This window comes from Podarcis tiliguerta, assembly GCF_965153285.1.
Source record: "Podarcis tiliguerta genome assembly, chromosome: 8".
Classification (NCBI taxonomy): domain Eukaryota; kingdom Metazoa; phylum Chordata; class Lepidosauria; order Squamata; family Lacertidae; genus Podarcis; species Podarcis tiliguerta.
The window spans coordinates 1962958-1982763 of NC_139541.1; the positions used below are offsets into that span (position 1 = coordinate 1962958).

At 49.1% G+C, this 19806-nt stretch overlaps 1 protein-coding gene across 2 annotated transcripts in view; it reads left to right on the top strand.

The window, feature by feature from the left end:
• The window catches only part of ANKRD39 (ankyrin repeat domain 39), a 320177-nt gene extending 300857 nt beyond the window's left edge, over window positions 1-19320 (top strand). Inside the window, exons 1-4 of one of the 2 annotated variants that reach the window (XM_083456656.1) lie at window positions 13716-15743; window positions 16456-16559; window positions 17347-17550; window positions 18260-19320. In XM_083456656.1, the coding sequence (XP_083312782.1) occupies window positions 15641-15743; window positions 16456-16559; window positions 17347-17550; window positions 18260-18403 (555 nt within the window). In that variant the 5' untranslated portion in view covers window positions 13716-15640 and the 3' untranslated portion in view covers window positions 18404-19320. Of the gene's footprint in view, window positions 1-13715; window positions 15744-16455; window positions 16560-17061; window positions 17551-18259 lie in introns of those variants that run through there. The other variant, XM_083456657.1, reaches the window with a different exon arrangement.
• Window positions 19321-19806: the final 486 nt, after the last annotated feature.

Below are 19806 nucleotides of genomic sequence, written 5' to 3' on the forward strand. Positions count from 1 at the left end.
GGTTAAAAACCACATGAAGCAGGCTGCTTTTAAAAGTCTCTCTGAGAAGAGAAGCTACCAGGCTTCCATCACTTGGGAGGCCATTCCCTAGAAAAGGCCCTGGCCGGCGAGCCTGACCACTGGACACACCTTAAAGGTGAGTGAACAAGTCGGGCCTCCCAAGCTGATCCAAAGGACAAAGAGGTTCCTACAGGCACAGGTGGGCCTCCCATTTACCTGGCCCAAAATTATGTAGGGCCAGAGTGGCCACATGATGCCCCCAGGGCCCACAAAACTCTCCCCAGGCCACCCCACCCTCCCACAAGCATTTTTCTCTGGCTGGAAAGCATCCTTGAACTTGCCTCCTGCTTGCCTGCGTGGAAAGTGGAGAGGATTGTGCATGGAAACGATAGGCTGCTGTATAGAGGCAACATTTACATATGCTGCCCCACCCACTTTTGCTTCTAGTCCCACCCCCACTGTGAACCACAGACACTCTGTCTTGGGCAGCCCCTGTGAAGCATTGCTGCTCAGAATCCTGACCACAGATCTTCACATGGGCTGATTTTCCCTGGTCTCGTTGAAAGTTTGGCGAAGAACCTCACAGATCCTCAAGGGGCATCCATTATCGTAGGGGGTTTAGCCTCCCAGCCAAGGCTTTCCCCTCCAGCCAGGAGGCTCCAGCCTGAGAAAAAGCAGGCTGGGTTGGGGCACTGAGTTCATGCTGGATTATTAAGCAATGTTAGAATTGCCAGGAAAGTTGCTGAGGATTAGCTGCTGAGGGCATTGGGTTCAAGTCCAGTGCAAACTGTAAGGAAAGGCTAAAGTGTATTGGTTGAAAAGCTCCCTCTCTGCGTGGGTGGGGGTGGGAATTGTGTGTGGTGGGGGTGGTAAAGGTTTATAAAATGATTAACTTTCTCTCCCTCTCTTTAATAACTGGACTGTTTAAAGTGGTATCGTAGTGCTTTAAACGTTTGGTGGGAATGTGGCCCTAGAAAAGATGTTGCAATAATGAGAAAATGTTGGCTTGGCCTGGACCGCCTGAGCTTCTCTCCCTCCCTTTCTCTCTTTGCACACAACAGACAACTTCTAAGAAGTTGCCCTGGAGGGGCTGCCAAGGGTTTCGGCACCAGAGATACTGCGCCAGGAGGCTGGCCTTTTCCCGCTCCGCAAGGGGCCTGCAGACTCCAGCGCGTCTCCTTTTGCGTTGTGTCGTCAAAGACCGCCTGCTGCTGGTCCTTTCCAGGCTCTGCACAATTGGTGTCGCTGGGCGCCTGGGCACACCATGGTGTGCGCGTGGGACGCAAAGGGGCCTCTTCGTTGCCGCTGCAGAGCACCCTTCAAGTTTTTCTATCCCATTAAGCCGTCACTAAGCAATCTTGACAGGAGTTCCATGCTACCATCTTCTATACAAGCAAGAGAAATGTGAGCTTGAAGGAAACAAACTCTCCCCACCCTGACACCGGGCTTGATTTCCCTGATGTTTGTGGGAAGCAGGCCATCCCAGGATGTTTTGCCGCTTGAGGTGAAATGGAAAGTGTTCTCCCGCCTCCTCCTCCTCCTCTGCAGCCCCCACCATCCTCCTCCACAAAGGTCACTGCCTGATGCAACTGGAGACAGCCTGGGAGTTAAAGGAGGCCAGGTCTGCCGCCCCTCCCAGCTGCCCGGAGTCTGCCTAACATCACAGGGTCAATGAGGAGGGGAGGGGGAACCGTGTGCACCAGCTTGAGCCTCTTGGAGAAAACATCTGGAGGGGACTGATGGGTGTTCAAAATATCTGAAGGGCACCCAGGTTGGCAAAAGGCTGCTTTTAGGCCTAGGATTTAAGTGCCAGAATTCCAGGTGCGGCCCCAGAAATGTAGGGGTGAAGGACTCCAAAGTGGGCAGAGGGGCAGGGGAACTATGCCAGTGCTGTGCAGTGGTTGGAGAGGCAGCAGTTATGACTGACAACCTTCTCAAAACAGAACTGATATAACAATATTATCACTGAGCGTGAACAAAGTACATTTCGCTTGACACCAGGTGACTTGGGCACCAGGTTGTGGGTGCCCAGCGATCACACTCAACGTGGCGTCATGATGTCGCGTGTGCTCTGCTCAGCCTCTGCCCACTGCCACCGCCCACCGCAGCCTTGCCTCTCTAGTGCTGCTGCTGCGGAGACCCGACTGGGGCCTCGGCCTCTGCTGTGGGGCCTCTGTTGGGGCCCACTGTGGCTGTGGACGTGCTTCCGGAAGTGTGGCCCAGCCACGGAAGGCCTTGGTGGAGGCCTCGCGTTGGAGGTCTGAGCCTGGTCGCCACGGTGGTGACGTCATAGCTGTCAACTTACAGATTTGAAAATAAGGGATCAGCAGCCAAAATAAGGGATTTTAGTCAACCAGCTGCTGAAATATGAAGTTAAAAGGGACTAGATAATTTGGGAGAGCAGCGCCGGTTTTTAGCCCTTCGTTTCCAGAGGTTGCTGCTCAAGACACCAGCTGATGAAACACTGCAATTAAATAACTACAAGCAGCAACCACTTTTCACGCAAGATGAAGTCCAAGCTAGGAAGATGCTGCTGCAGTTCAGTATCTTTTCTCTCCTGTTCCATCTGCAGCTCTCAGTTCCATCAGGCGGGGCGGGAGGAAGGGGGGGGGGATAGCGCCTGAAGTAAACCTCTGTGGAAACTTTAGGGCTTGCCCACACTGGAACAAAATGTGGTTTTGCAGCTGCCTGTCCCCCATTACTATAGGGATGTCCACATTATGTCTTCCCCAGTCCAGTGTTGTCCTGGACCTTATCCCCTTTAAATGTGGGAAGTCCAAAATGACCAAGATCAGGAAAAACCCACATTTAAATGGATAAAGGACAACATAGGAATGAGGAGAATGCCATGTGGACACCCCTGTATTACTGGGGAGACAGGCAGTTGCAAATCCATATTTTGCTCTGGTGCAGACAAGCCCTCAGTTGATGAAATTATACTCCTCGGGATTTTATCTTGGCTCAAGTGCTGTTCAAATTTTTTAAATCACGGATTGAGCAAAGAAGTGGAGCGTGTAGTTATCCAATCTGCAGATGGCCCAAAGCCAGCAAACACTTTGAAGGAAAGAAGCTAGAATTAAAAAAGAGCTTTATAATTAGGTCTGAAAGCCTTGGTCAATTTATCAATATGATGGATTGATTAATTCACTAAATTGTGGGTTTAGAACAGGATGTTTAATAGGCTTTTAAGAACTTGAGAACAGTTGCAGTGGGTGGAAGAATAATGGGCCACGCAGTTTGATTTTCAAAAACAGCCTTCCCCAACTTGGTGCCCTCCAGATGTTTTGGAATACAACTCCTATAAGCCCCGGCCAGCACAGCTGTATGGTGCTGGGGTTGATGGAAGCCCAGCCCTGCTGGCTGGGAATGATGGGGGTTGTGGTCCAAACTCTACAAAGTTACAGCAAAGGCTGATTTAGGTTGGAAGAGTGGCATTTAGATTCCTTTGGGCTCCACGCCTATCAGCTTCTGATTCCTCCTTTATCCTTCTTGGTTGGCAACAGGGAATCCGTGTCCCTCCAGATGTAGTTAGACACTCATTTCCAGGGGAAATGGGAGTTTCAGGCTAGCAATCTGGAGTCTCACAGTTTCTCCATGTTTCTGTTCCTGATACTTCCAGGCTCCAGCCTTAACACACCAGAGACTGTCCTCACTGGGAATGCTCACTTTCTTCCTGGAAGCTGATTCCAGTAGTTTTGAAATCCAAAGCTGGCTACCATGCACGCGAAGTGGTTGTTTTTTCAGTCTTTGGACAATGCATTCATTATGCTTCCCCAAACAATATATGTTTTGTGTCTTTTGCAATTTAGTCAAGAGGAGCAATTGACTGCAATACACCTCTTCATCATCTCACTTTGTGCTCAGATGCTGCAGTATTATTATAATCAGAAGATGATTGATCAAATGCTAAAATACAGAGACTTGAGTGGGTGGGGAAACCTTCTTTTAGAAGCTCACAACCTCAGTGGCCATAAAATTAGGCAAGTGGGTGGATTAAAAGAAGCAGAAGCAGAAAGAATTTGGGCAAATGAAATTTCAGAGTGTTATGTGGCACCAGAAAGTCAAAGACTCCATGGCATGGAGAAATTGGGGTGAGTTCTGAGGAGAGCATCAGAGTTGAGAGAGGATTTAAAATTAAGAAAACATCTGAGGAGCATTTGAAGGAATTGGGTAAATTCAGCTTAGAGGAAAGAAGATTAAGGGAAGAGAGGATAAGACCCTTCAAATGTTTAATAGGCTACGGTAAGGGATCTAGAGATTCACTTGCAGGGAGGTTTATCTAGGGGCCAACAAGAGAAACGGTGGCAGCAGAGCTGTGAGTCACAAGCACACAGAGCCCAAGCAAAAGAGGCAAATGGATGAGCATCAGGTTCAGCCCCACATGGCACCCCCTGATTGTGTCCCCTCTGAAACCAGAGAGGCTCTGCTAGTCAGTGTGAACAATATTGAGCTAGAGGGACTAAGGGCTTGACTCTGTTCCTGGTCCAAAGCTGTGGAGCACCATTATTGGAGAAATCTGGATGAAGCTGGAATTTTCTGGCCTTCCGAGTCTCTGATACTGGCTTTCCCCTCATTTATTTAGTGACTGAGCTAGTTCCATTTTTATCTCACCTGTTCCTAAAGGCACAAGCCAGCGCACTTAATAAGAGTTTAAATTAAAGTCACCACCTCACACCTTAATCCTGGCTGTTTGGATGACGGCCCAAAGAGGAAGGCTTTTCAGAAAGTATTTTTGGGCTTAGACTCAGACAGATCTCTAGAGGAAAAGGTTTCCCCAGATGTGGGGCGGCCACCATAAACACCGCAATCGAGAAGCCACCCCACACATCCCCTCTGTTGTTTGTATACAAGTTCTAGCTGCAAGCCAAATACCCTCAATGCTTTGCACAGTAATCTGGCTGTGTGTGGGTACCATGGCTGGGTGCCAGGGGCAAGGCATGCTGGGGGGGGGAGGGGACCAACAACAACGAGCTGTCCTGGCACCTGTAGCCTCCTGCTTTGATCAGCATCTGGATGGCTGCCAGGTGGCACAGGGCCCAGCCACCTACCTCACCTGCCCTCCTCGTGGGAGGAGGAATAAGCCTCCTGTTGCACTCTGAGCAGTGCTAGAGGCAGCCGGTCTCCTGACCCTCGGATCACCCCTGCCCTAAGCTGCAATCAGAGGTTTCTGGCTTTCTGGGGGAGGAGCATGACCTGCTAGCAGAGAGGGAGCCAGATCGCAGCAGAAGCGCACCCTGCGTCTCTCCACTGCCAGACGCTAGAGCTTTAATTAAACAAACTCTCTGAAATTAGAGGTCTTCAGGCTGCGTCTGGTCAGCACCGCCTGCTACTTTGAGGTCAAGGGTGGGTCTACTGCCGAAATAAGGCTGAGCTCAGAAGCTGGTGGCTGGGTGCTAGCCGTCTTCTAGTCTACTGCATGGGTACAATTCTAATTGCAAAGCCAGCAGAAACGATGGCTCCCGTTTACACTCTCAGTCTGCAGGGGGCTATTCCTTAGCCCCATATGCAGCGCTGACCCACCCATGAGGCAAGGTGAGGCGACCGCCTTGGGCAGCAGGATCCACAGGGGCAGCAGATCCAGCCCCCAAGGACTGCATCGCCCACTGCTGCTGCCATGGTGACAGAGACGGCTGCTCCTTGGAGGCTGCATCTGCCCCCTCCGCTCAGCAGCCGCTCAGCGAATAGGAGGCGCTGCTGACCTCCTCCCACCTGTAGGGACAAAATGGCAGCGGCTTCCCTCTGGGGTCTCCTTGGCTCTGCTCTCGCCTGGTGAAATTCAGAGTGGGGCCCTTCCCCGAACCTGCATGCTGGCCGTTGATTCCCATTTAAATCCAGTAGTGATGTATGGAAGTGAGAGCTGGACCATAAAGAAGGCTGATCACCAAAGAATTGATGCTTTTGAATTCTGGTGTTGGAGGAGACTCTTGAGAGTCCCATGGACTGCAAGAAGATCAAACCTCTCCAGTCTGAAGGAAATCAGCCCTGAGTGCTCACTGGAAGGACAGATCCTGAAGCTGAGGCTGCAATACTTTGGCCACCTCATGAGAAGAGAAGACTCACTGGAAAAGACCCTGAGAAGGGAGAAAGGGACGACAGAGGATGAGATCGTGGGACAGCGTCCTCGAAGAGACCAGCATGAGTTTGACCAAACTGCGGGAGGCAGTGGAAGACAGGAGTGCCTGACGTGTTCTGGTCCAGGGAGTCACGAAGAGTTGGACACGACTAAATGACTAAAACAACAACAAGGTGGATTTGATTCCCCGACCCTCTTCCCAAAGTAGATCTTCACTCCTTAGAATCATAGAATCATACAATCATAGAGTTGGAAGAGACCACAAGGGCCATCGAGTCCAACCCCCTGCCAAGCAGGAAACACCATCAGAGCACTCCTGACATATGGTTGTCAAGCCTCTGCTTAAAGACCTCCAAAGAAGGAGACTCCACCACACTCCTTGGCAGCAAATTCCACTGTCGAACAGCTCTTACTGCCAGGAAGTTCTTCCTAATGTTTAGGTGGAATCTTCTTTCTTGTAGTTTGGATCCATTGCTCCGTGTCCGCTTCTCTGGAGCAGCAGAAAACAACCTTTCTCCCTCCTCTATGTGACATCCTTTTATATATTTGAACATGGCTATCATATCACCCCTTAACCTCCTCTTCTCCAGGCTAAACATGCCCAGCTCCCTTAGCCGTTCCTCATAAGGCATCGTTTCCAGGCCTTTGACCATTTTGGTTGCCCTCCTCTGGACACGTTCCAGTTTGTCAGTGTCCTTCTTGAACTGTGGTGCCCAGAACTGGACACAGTACTCCAGGTGAGGTCTGACCAGAGCAGAATACAGTGGCAGTATAACTTCCCTTGCTCTAGATGCTATACTCCTATTGATGCAGCCCAGAATTGCATTGGCTTTTTTAGCTGCCGCGTCACACTGTTGGCTCATGTCAAGTTTGTGGTCAACCAAGACTCCTAGATCCTTTTCACATGTACTGCTCTCAAGCCAGGTGTCACCCATCTTGTATTTGTGCCTCTCATTTTTTTTGCCCAAGTGCAATACTTTACATTTCTCCCTCTTAAAATTCATCTTGTTTGTTTTGGCCCAGTTCTCTAATCTGTCAAGGTCGTTTTGAAGTGTGATCCTGTCCTCTGGGGTGTTAGCCACCCCTCCCAGTTTTGTGTCATCTGCAAATTTGTTCAGGATGCCCTTGAGTCCATCCTCCAAGTCGTTGATAAAGATGTTGAATAAGACCGGGCTCAAGACAGAACCCTGTGGCACCCCACTAGTCACTCTTCTCCAGGATGAAGAGGAACCATTGATGAGCACCCTTTGGGTCCGGTCAGTCAGCCAGTTACAAATCCACTGAGTGATAGCATAGTCAAGACCGCATTTTACCAGCTTCTTTACAAGAATATCATGGGGCACCTTGTCGAATGCCTTGCTGAAATCAAGGTAGGCTACATCCACTGCGTTCCCTTCATCTACCAGGCTTGTAATTCTGTCAAAAAACGAGATCAGGTTAGTCTGACATGACTTATTTTTCAGAAATCCATGCTGACTATTGGTGATCACAGCATTCCTTTCTAGGTGCTCACAGACTGTTCGCTTAATGATCTGCTCCAGAATCTTCCCTGGTATTGATGTCCGACTGACTGGGAGGTAATTATTTGGGTCCTCTCTTTTCCCCTTTTTGAAAATAGGGACAACATTTGCCCTCCTCCAGTCTACCGGGACTTCGCCTGTTCTCCAGGAATTCTCAAAGATGATTGCCAGTGGTTCTGAGATCACATCTGCCAGTTCTTTTAATACTCTTGGATGCAGTTCATCTGGCCCTGGAGACTTGAATACATCTAAACTAGCCAAGTATTCTTGTACTATCTCCTTAGTTATTCTGGGCTGTGTTTCCTCTGCTGAATCATTTCCTCCAAATTCTTCAGGTCGGGCATTGTTTTCTTTATCGGAGAAGACTGAGGCAAAGAAGGCATTGAGGAGTTCAGCCCTTTCTGTGTCCCCTGTTTGCATTTCACCATCTTCTCCTCTGAGTGACCCCACTGTTTCTTTGTTCTTCCTTTTGCTACGAACATACCCATAAAAGCCTTTTTTGTTGCTTTTAACCTCTCTAGCAAGCCTGAGTTCATTCTGTGCCTTAGCTTTTCTGACTTTGTGTCTACATGTGCTGGCTATTTGTTTGAATTCCTCTTTGGTGGTTTCCCCCCTTTTCCATTTTTTGTACACATCCTTTTTTAATCTTAACTCAGTTAGAAGTTCTTTAGATAGCCACCCTGGCTTCTTTAGGCACCTTCCATGTTTCCGTCTCATTGGTATTGCCTGAAGTTGTGCTTTTACTATCTCCCTCTTAACAAACTCCCAGCCATCATGAACTCCCTTTCCTTTTAGTATTCCTGTCCATGGGATCTCACCCAGCACTTCCCTAAGTTTTATGAAGTCGTCTTTCTTAAAGTCAAGAAATTGAGTCCTAGTATGCTTGGCTGCTCCTTTCCGCTGTATAGTAAACTTCAGAAGAGCATGATCACTCGCGCCTAATGATCCTTCCACTTCTACCCCAGAAAACAATGCCCGACCTGAAGAATTTGGAGGAAATGATTCAGCAGAGGAAACACAGCCCAGAATAACTAAGGAGATAGTACAAGAATACTTGGCTAGTTTAGATGTATTCAAGTCTCCAGGGCCAGATGAACTGCATCCAAGAGTATTAAAAGAACTGGCAGATGTGATCTCAGAACCACTGGCAATCATCTTTGAGAATTCCTGGAGAACAGGCGAAGTCCCGGCAGACTGGAGGAGGGCAAATGTTGTCCCTATTTTCAAAAAGGGGAAAAGAGAGGACCCAAATAATTACCGCCCAGTCAGTCTGACATCAATACCAGGGAAGATTCTGGAGCAGATCATTAAGCAAACAGTCTGTGAGCACCTAGAAAGGAATGCTGTGATCACCAATAGTCAGCATGGATTTCTGAAAAATAAGTCATGTCAGACTAACCTGATCTCGTTTTATGACAGAATTACAAGCCTGGTAGATGAAGGGAACGCAGTGGATGTAGCCTACCTTGATTTCAGCAAGGCATTTGACAAGGTGCCCCATGATATTCTTGTAAAGAAGCTGGTAAAATGCGGTCTTGACTATGCTACCACTCAGTGGATTTGTAACCGGCTGACTGACCAGACCCAAAGGGTGCTCATCAATGGTTCCTCTTCATCCTGGAGAAGAGTGACTAGTGGGGTGCCACAGGGTTCTGTCTTGGGCTCGGTCTTATTCAACATCTTTATCAACGACTTGGAGGATGGACTCAAGGGCATCCTGATCAAATTTGCAGATGATACCAAACTGGGAGGGGTGGCTAACACCCCAGAGGACAGGATCACACTTCAAAACGACCTTGACAGATTAGAGAACTGGGCCAAAACAAACAAGATGAACTTTAACAGGCAGAAATGTAAAGTATTGCACTTGGGCAAAAAAAATGAGAGGCATACATACAAGATGGGTGACACCTGGCTTGAGAGCAGTACATGTGAAAAGGATCTAGGAGTCTTGGTTGACCACAAACTTGACATGAGCCAACAGTGTGACGCGGCAGCTAAAAAAGCCAATGCAATTCTGGGCTGCATCAATAGGAGTATAGCATCTAGATCAAGGGAAGTAATAGTGCCACTGTATTCTGCTCTGGTCAGACCTCACCTGGAGTACTGTGTCCAGTTCTGGGCACCACAGTTCAAGAAGGACACTGACAAACTGGAACGTGTCCAGAGGAGGGCAACCAAAATGGTCAAAGGCCTGGAAACGATGCCTTATGAGGAACGTCTAAGGGAGCTGGGCATGTTTAGCCTGGAGAAGAGGAGGTTAAGGGGTGATATGATAGCCATGTTCAAATATATGAAGGGATGTCACATGGAGGAGGGAGAAAGGTTGTTTTCTGCTGCTCCAGAGAAGCGGACACGGAGCAATGGATCCAAACTACAAGAAAGAAGATTCCACCTAAACCTTAGGAAGAACTTCCTGACAGTAAGAGCTGTTCGACAGTGGAATTTGCTGCCAAGGAGTGTGGTGGAGTCTCCTTCTTTGGAGGTCTTTAAGCAGAGGCTTGACAACCATATGTCAGGAGTGCTCTGATGGTGTTTCCTGCTTGGCAGGGGGTTGGACTCGATGGCCCTTGTGGTCTCTTCCAACTCTATGATTCTATGATTCTATGATTCTTTATCGGAGAAGACTGAGGTAAAGAAGGCATTGAGGAGTTCAGCCCTTTCTGTGTCCCCTGTTTGCATTTCACCATCTTCTCCTCTGAGTGACCTCACTGTTTCTTTGTTCTTCCTTTTGCTACAAACATACCCATAAAAGCCTTTTTTGTTGCTTTTAACCTCTCTAGCAAGCTTGAGTTCATTCTGTGCTATAGCTTTTCTGACATTGTGTCTACACGTGCTGGCAATTTGTTTGAATTCCTCTTTGGTGGTTTCCCCCCTTTTCCATTTTTTTACACATCCTTTTTTAATCTTAACTCAGTTAAAAGTTCTTTAGATACCCACCCTGGCTTCTTTAGGTACCTTCCGTGTTTCCGTCTCATTGGTATTGCCTGAAGTTGTGCTTTTACTATCTCCCTCTTAACAAACTCCCAGCCATCATGAACTCCCTTTCCTTTTAGTATTACTGTCCATGGGATCTCACCCAGCACTTCCCTAAGTTTTATGAAGTCGGCTTTCTTAAAGTCAAGAAATTGAGTCCTAGTATGCTTGGCTGCTCCTTTCCGCTGTATAGTAAACTTCAGAAGAGCATGATCACTCGCGCCTAATGATCCTTCCACTTCTACCCCATTAACCAGGTCATCAACATTGGTTAGGACCAGATCTAAAATGGCTGTTCCTCTTGTTGCTTCTCCCACTTTCTGGACAATGAAGTTGTCTGCAAGGCCAGTGAGGAATCTGTTTGACCTTATGCTCTTGGCTGAGTTTGACATCCAACAAATATCCGGGTAATTGAAGTCCCCCATTACTACTATCTCCCTTCCTTTTGCATGCTTGGCCATCTGTTCCAGGAAGGCATCATCTATGTCCTCCGTTTGGCTTGGGGATCTATAGTAAACTCCCACAATGAGGTAGTTTCTTCACTGATGTAGATCTTCACTCACCTCTCCTTCTTTGGTGGGATGGTGGTGCCATTTTGTGGCTGCCTCAGGCAGGGCTAGCCCAAGGTATTTGGCATCTGAGGCAGACCACAAAATGGTGCTCGCCTCCCTGCCAGGGAAGAAGGGGTGAGTGGAGATCTACATCAGGAACAAGGGGGCAGTATCTACATTGGGACCTGCTGCGTTTGCGAAGCCGCCTGAGGTGGTTGCCTGACCTTGCCCTGTGGGTGGGCCGGCCCTGACCTCAGGTGCCAAACATATTGGGCCAGCCCTGCAGAAAGAGTGGATTTCATGCTCTTTATTCAGCTCATAGTGGTGAGGAGGAATGGAAGTTTCCCCAAAGTATCTGCTTTATATACATTATTTACACAATGGGCTGCACGTGATTGGCTAATTCTGGAATTCTCCTATAGGCCAATCAGGTTGTGGATTCACTTCCATCTGGAGCTGGATTGGGTGGCTCCTGCAGACCAATCATACTGCTGCATTGTTCTAGGACCAATCAGACTGCTGCATTTTGGATCCTATTGTTCTAGGACCAATCAGACTGCTGCATTTTGGATCCTATTCAACGCAGTACATAACACCTGCCCATATAACCAGCTGACATCCCACATGAAAGGAGAGCCTGCTCCCTGGAACTTCACTCATAATCCTCTTCCGTGTGCTGCCAGTCCGTGGCTCATGGTAAGAAGAACCTTGGCAGACAAATAGATGTGGAAAAGTGTCCCTGAAGCGAAGAACTTTCCAAAGCACTGGCCTAGGCCACCTTTCCCCATAACCTGTTGCCCTCCAGTACTTTTGGATTGCATGTCCCCGTTAACCCCAGGCTACATGGTACTGATTGGGGCACAGCCAGCCAGCAACTTCCTTTCAAATGTTTTTACAGAGGACAAGAGAGAGACATTTGTATCCACCCAGGCCTTCTTCAAGAATGCAGAGCTGAAGGGTTTTGCAACATCTGCTGTTTGCTGTTGTGCCCTTTTCTCTGCTGAGCTGGCCTCCTGTGAGTCAATAACCAAGGGAACGTTATTTCGTTTAAGGTGTCTCAAAGTGGCCTTTGCCAACAGCCTTGCTGGCTGGACCGATGGGATTTGTCCTCCAGAACATCTGGAGGGCGCCAGGTTGGTAGAGGCTGCCCTAGAAGACCAGTCGGACTGTTCTTAACAAACGCCTTTCACTGTGCATGGTGAATGATGCAGGCATTCAATGTTTCCATGGATGTACATTTATGTACACTGTCGAGACCCAGAGAGTGATGGAAACACAGAAGGAAGCATTTAAGCATTTTAAAGAAAGGAGCAGAAGACAGGAGAGTGAATTGCCAGGTTTGAGCAAACAGCAGCTGTCTCTGGGAGAGTACAGTGGTGCTTTGGTTTACGAACTTAATCCGTTCCTGAAGTCCGTTCTTAAACCGAATCCATTCTTAAACTGAGGAGTGCTTTCCCTAATGAGGCCTCCTGCTGCCGGTGCCCTTCCATCGTTCGGATTCCGTTCTTAGACCGAGGTAAAGTTCGCAAACCGGGACACTACTTCTGGTTTTGTAAATTGAATTGTTCATAAACAGGGCTGTTCTTAGACCGAGGTATCACTGTATCCTCATATGCCAGCCCACCTCAAGAGACCAAGGCAAGAGCAAGTGTCAAGTGAAGTGGTGTCGTTTCTCAATGGACTGGCTGGTCTTCCTGCAGTGACTAAAAGTCTTTGGAGGTGTCGAGGCTCGGATGGGGTCTCTGGGTGCTTAGCGGAGGAGACAATCTCTGCACATGCTCAAAAAGCACATGCACAAACAACCTGGAAAGCACACGGGGAGCAGACCAATGCCAATGAAGGGCTGGAGGAGGGCTCCGTCCTGGCTTACACTAAGCCAGCGCTTTTTTCTTTTTTTCTTCCAAAAAATGTTTAGGGATACTCTCATTTTGACTCAAGAAAATCACCTTTTTATAGTTCAAATCGGGAAAAATAAAGACAGTAAATGGATAAAAGTACAAAGATTCTCAAAATGTTTGGGAGGATGCGTCTCCCCAGAAAAAAGGCACTGCATTAATCCACAGCGTAATTTCCATTCTTTGCCCAGGTGCTCCCTCTAGCGGTCGCTCGCCGCTACTGCGCGCAGGGAAACCCTCGCCCCGCCCCCGGGCTGCTTCCGGTCTTCTTCCCTTCGTGCGCCCGCATTGGCTGCCTTTCCCCGCCCAGCTCCTCTCCGATTGGGCGGAACGGGCGGCCGTGGCAGGTAAGAGCTAAGATGGCGGCAGGATCCTTTTCTTGGGAGCAGCCGGCGCCCACGTGACCGGGGGGGGGGAGAGGTCCCTGGTCCCCCGGCAGGACCCGCCGGACCCGGGGGGGGGGGGACTGAACTGCAACTCCCAGCCACAGCTCCCCGGCCCCGCGCCAGGCCTGCTGGAGGGGAGCCGCCTCTTGGGGGCCGCCGGGTCCCCCCCGCCTGGCCCCCAGCATCCTCGAGGCTCAGGGGGGCTGGAAGGAGGCCGCCGAGCTGGAGGGCGTCCTGGCTGGCCGCCCCCGGGACGGGGTGCCGGACTTGGGTCTGGCCCGGCGGGGCTCTGGCATCTTCCTCCAGTCAGAGGCATAGTGCCAATATCTGGAGGACACCTGGTTGGGAAAGGCTGGTCTGCTTCGTGGGTGCACAGACATTATTATTATTGTTTATTGAAATTTAAATGCAACACATAAGAAGTTCTTAAAAAGAAAACCAGAAGTGTAAAGAGAAAAAAGGTCTATAGCAATTCTTAATAGTTACCATTTTTAACCTATATTATATTTTGTATAAATGAGTTAATTGCATGGACAAGTATAACGGGTGTGCAGACTTAAGGCTGGTTGGGTCTGTGTTGTTTTTTCAACTAAGATGTTGGGGACCCCCAACAGGAACTGCATGCAGAATAATTCAGTTGGGGCAACATAGAATGAGGGACCTCTGAGCATGTCCTTGGTCCTGGAATTTGTTTCCATTGACAGTCCTGTCACATAAGAAGCTACTCTTCCTTTCATCCTAAGTCTTCTTCATCTGGACAGGGGAATCTAGATTGGGAGGGTGGCCTTTTGTTGCTACCGTTAGCCCAGTGTTTCTGATTCTCTGTAACTTATCTTCTGCCAACATCCAAAGGCCTACAAGTAGATCCTAGATCTACCTGCTTCCCATTTCTGCTCAATTCTGACTGAGAGTAGCTCTCTAGAGGCTCAGTGAAAGAAACCTCTCTCCCACCACACACTGTCGGATCCCGTTCATTCAGGGATGTGGAACCTGTGGCCCTCCAGATGCTGCTGAGCATCCCATGAACCCCAGCCAGCATGGCCAGTGGTCAGACTCTCCCGCTAGGCCAGGCCCCAACCCCAGAACATACGAAACAGTTTACATCAAAGCAGATTGTTGGTCTGTCTAACCCAGTTTCTGGCACACACCATGTGAAAGAAGCTCAAAGGTGCTTATAATTCACTGTGAAAACAGACTAAGTTTGTGGCATTTGTGCTGATCTCAGTCACACATTCCTTATACTGTACATCTCTTAAGGTGTATCTGTTAAGGGACATCTTCGAGAGATGGAAAGGCTAAGGAGTAAATCCTACAGAAATCTGGAGTCTCGATGGCGCCTTTTATGCCGCCTCCTGGCAACTCCTGCAGCCAAGCTGGTGCCAAACATATTGCTCTGCTTTCCTTTGGTCCACACCAGCAAGGTTGGTCTTGTCGTCTGGGCAGCCCAGGACCTCCAGACACTGCCCAGGCTAGCACCCCAGGGAGGTCACTTCAGTGCTGCTAATGCAGGGATTTGACGTCACCCCTGGAGGTGCACCCCATTGTCTCTCAAGACAGAGATGCCAAAAAATGTTCAGGTGCCATGAGGCTTTTTGCTGGTTTTGCTCTGGCAGACTAACACAGTAACCCCTCTGGGAAGTGTTTTTGGGAAGTTGTCTTATACCAGTATGAACCTGAACCTGCTCTGAGAAATAGAATGGCTGAAGGCTTCGCCCTGTGAGAAGCTTCAGGGCGCATTTTGCTCTTGGCTATGGTGAATTCACCACATCTGGGATGTACCTTAATACCCTGCTGTTGCTGGCATGAGCAGTGGCTGGTGATGGGAGTTTGAGTCCAACAACATCTGAGGGGCATCCCTGCTCTAAACCTCACCTTGGTCATTCCTGGATAGATGGGCAATTGACCAGAATAAAAGCACAGTGCAGATGCAGAACAAAATTGCTTTCATCCTGCTTCCTTTCAGTAGAAATTGGATGCTAAGTAAAGAGATGGTTCAGACAGATCCAGCATAGGTTGTGCTCCGTCACCTGCTGGGCATTATACGTTAGAAAATGTCAATTCCCCAAGCTTTGCCTGTGCTTGTTCCAGCATTCATTATTATCTTGGGCTCTGAATTGTTCTTTCTGGGCATTGTGCTAGAGAGAGGAGCCTTCTCTTCTGCTTTGTGTCACATCCTTTCTCTTCCTCTTCAGCAGGACTACAGCTGCTTCCCAAAATAATAACCTGAAAGGGGCTAACAATGGCATTGTCACCTGGGCACTCCAAGGATGGCTCCTGTTGCTCCCACCATGTGGCCGTGCCAAGTGTTCACCAGACCCTGGAGGAGATGGATTTTGAGAGAGGTACAGAGGCTCAATGGGGCATTGAGTCTGTTGTGGGTCTTTGGAGGGGTGAGAAGGGGATGAGATGAGCTTTCACTAAAACTCTCTTTGCCCCCTTCCTTTGCCTCCTTATCCTGTTTGGAGGAGAGAAAAAAGATAAGTTGTTATGGTCCAAAGCAGGGGCGGGAAGAGCCAGGGCCTAGGAGCCAAATGCAGCTGTCTGAGCCTCTCTGTCTGGCCTACAAAATAGACTTCCTGTGCCCCTCCCCTTTCCCAACCACCCCCCGTCTCCCCAAGCTACACTTCACTGGCCCTGCATTGCACACCCTTGTTTGGCTGCAATGCATTTTTGAACCCTGATAATGCCTCTTGCTTGCTGGTTGGAAGACAGAGAGGGGCACTGAGAGGAAAATAGTGATAGTTTCAAACAATGGCAGAGGTTTAAGTAAAACAGCAATGGTAAGACATTGAGAGGGGAAACTGGTAGTTCTAAACAATGGCGAAGCTTTGAGTGGAGCAAGCAGGGAAGGACACAGAGGGGAAATGTGGTGTTTTAAAATAAGATTTGAGGAAAGACACGAGTCGAGAAATAGTTTGTTGTGTTAGCTTTTTGTGTTGTACCCATAGTCAGGTAAATTACGTTAGGTAAATGCAGAGTGGTGATGAGGCACAGGGCTGCTCAATGGCAGGCTAGTGCCAATATAAAGATAAATTGAAATTTATTTATGTGTAGGGATTTGGTGTGCTGCTCTGAATGGAGACCTTGAGAAGGTAAAAAAACAGATCCTAAACCGCAGTAATCCCAGCGAGCCAGATCCCTTTGGATACACAGCTTTGGTAAGTGTCCAAGGTTACTGTGGGGGTCAGATTTCAAAAATACATGAGAATGCAACCATACAAGAGAGTTGGCTACTAGTGTCCCCTGCCAGATGCAGGCCCAACAATGCATAGGGCCCGCACCTTCTGTCTTTTATGAGAAGGAAGATGCACCTGCTGTCATGTGGGCTCCATTCATGCTGGTGTGACATCACAGTGATGTCAGGTGACCTCTTTTGCCTGCAGAGCCATTCACGCAAAGGCACAGCTATTTGCAAGTGCTGAGGATCAGCTGAGGGGGGCGGGCCGTCGCTCAGGGCCAGATCGCCTGCCTTGCATGCAGAAGGCCCCAGGCTCATTCCCTGGCATCTGCAGCTAGGACTGGGAGAAACCTCCATCTGGAATCCTGGAGAGCTGCTGCCAGTCAGCACAGACAGTACTGAGCAAGGTGGACCAGTGGCCTGAGGGGGTTGAGGCAGCTTCCCCTGTTTTCTGTTTGCGAAGCCCCAGACATCATGCTGAGCAAGTGCCTCCCCATTTGACCCACCAGACTGTTTCAACCAAGCCACACACACCTGCCCAGCACGGAGGCCGTGGAGGTATGGGGCAGGGATGGCAGAAGTGGGGCTCTGCAGGCACTTGTGCGTGGCATGCTGCAAGCCCCATGATTGCAGGTGGCTGCCAAGGCCCTTTCAATCCAGCTGCATCTTCAGCTGCCCCACATCCTACATCTTGCAAGGCGCAAGGGAAGGTGGCTTGCCTGAAATGGCCCAGACCAGCCCAAGATGCCTCGTTTTCTGCCTTGCAGCACTACGCCAGCCGCAACGGCCATTATGACGTCTGCCGATTCCTCCTGGAGAGCGGAGCTGCCTGCAACGCTCAGACCCATGGCGGGGCCACCCCTCTCCACCGAGCCTCTTACTGTGGGCACACAGAGGTGGCTGAGCTCCTGCTGACCTACGGGGCTGATCCAGCAGCCACCGATGACGACGGGAAGACCTGCTTGCACAAGGTGTGGGGCACCGAGTGGTTCCTTGGCCGTTTCATTCATTCGCAGGCAAATGTGTAGCGATGCACCGAGACACCTTTGCCCGTGGGGTCCCTCGGTGGTATGGGTGGGGCCAGAGTGGGCGGAGCAACGCAAGGGACTCTTCCCATTCTCCAATCAGCTGCCTTCTGGCCATGCAAAAGTCGCCCACACGTCTCTCTGTTCAGGCAAGCCTTCTGCAAGGAGGGTCACAGTCCCAGGGCTGATTCCAGACAAGCCCTGAGGAAGGCCAAGCGCCGGCACCCCCAGTTCCTAATGGGCTGTGGGTTTTCCTTATTTTTGGAGGGGGGCGGGGAGGGGAGGCGGTGTCCTTCCCTTGCTCCCATTGGCACCTCAATCCCGTGAGGACCGTCCCGTGAGTCTGGCTGTTCCGTGGGAGGCCAAGGTGGTCTAGAGTAGTACAGAGGTTAGAGCATGTTGGACCTGGGAGATCAGGGCTGAAATCCCCCCTTGGCCCTGGTGTTCACCAGATTATCCTGGAGTCAGTGTCTGTCTCTCGGCCTGACCTCCCTCACGGGGCTGTTGGGATTAACTCTGCAGGCGGGGGAACTATGTGCTCCACCTTGAGCTCCTTAGAGGAAAAAAGGTGGGGCTATAAGTGCAATAAACAAGGGGCAACCCTTTGCTCTCAGCTTGCCTGAGGACCCCTCCCTCCCTCCCTCCCTCCCTGCAGGCAGCCGAGAATGGACACGGAGACCTCTGCCTCCTCTTCCTGGAGCGCAACGCTGACCTGAGACGCCTGCAGGACAAGAGCCTGCGCCGTGCCTGCGATTTGGTTCCTGACGAGAACGAGGACTTGAGGAAGCTTCTGGAGTAGGGAGCTGATTGTTGAGGAGACGAGGTGTTCTCTTAAGCAAGCATTTCCACCGTCTCTTAAGCAAGCATTTCCTGCTAACGTCCTCTGGTATTACAAAGGCGTGTGTGAACCAAGTCCACTTGTGACCTGTATCTGTGTGGGAGGTGTCAGCAGTCTCACAGTTCCTCTTCAAGGCCTGGCCTAGATTTTGGAGCCACCAAAGTAAGAGGGGGCCCTGGCTGTGACTCTGGGATTATGCTGGGGTCCCTGTGGTGGCTGAAAGAGGGGTATGGGAGGGCTACTCCCACTCCTAAAAGCAGCTGGATCTTGGGAATTCCTCAGTCAAGCTCCTTCAATCGGCTTACGGCGTCTGTCCCTGGATTTGGGGCTCTGGGAAAAGTATCTGAAGAAGTGTGCATTCACAGGAAAGCTCATACCAATAGCAAACTTAGTTGGTCTCTAAGGTGCTTCTGGAAGGGATTTTTTATTTTGTTTTGACCTTTGGTTAAGTTTCCACCATTTTTTCTTCTAATTTCTTCTTCACTTAATAGTACTATTCTACATCACCTTCTGGGTGACTAGTCAACTCTTTGCACCATTTCTTTAATTTTATTAAGTTTTACAAGCTCACTAAATGAAAGAACAAAAAAAACCCCAACCAACCTGATAGCAATCACATAACATACTGGCAACTTCCTTATTTATGTTGTAATAAATAATCCTTCATAAAAGTTATTGCACTACATTCTTCATTAAATTATCTTTCCATTGATACATAATTTTATGATATTACTCCAAAAAAGTAGTGTTGTGAGCCATCATTGCCAAAACAAGATTGGCTCTCTAAACAGTTCTTTTTCTGGTTATCTGGCTATAACTTTTGATAATTGAACAAACATTGTTGCATTACATTCTTCATTAAATTATCTTTCCATTGATGTATAATTTTATGGTATTGCTCCAAAAAAAAAGTGGTGTTTGTGAGCCATCAAACCTCGGAAATACACTTTCTCCAAAAGGTTTCCACAATTTTGGCCACTAGTGTAGTCCTGCTTAGAGAAGACTCATAGAAAATAACAGGACTCACTTAAACCCATTGATTTTTAATGGGACGAAGTAAGGATGACTAAGCCTGAATCAAAAGTATGCATTTTATTTCCATTTTAGAACTTTTTTCTCACCAGAAGCTTAGTCACATGTAATTCTTAATCAGCTCCATCAGAGACATAGAATCATAGAATCATAGAGTTGGAAGAGACCACAAGGGTCATCGAGTCCAACCCCCTGCCAAGCAGGAAACACCATCAGAGCACTCCTGACATATGGCTGTCAAGCCTCTGCTTAAATACCTCCAAAGAAGGAGACTCCACCACACTCCTTGGCAGCAAATTCCACTGTCGAACAGCTCTTACTGTCAGGAAGTT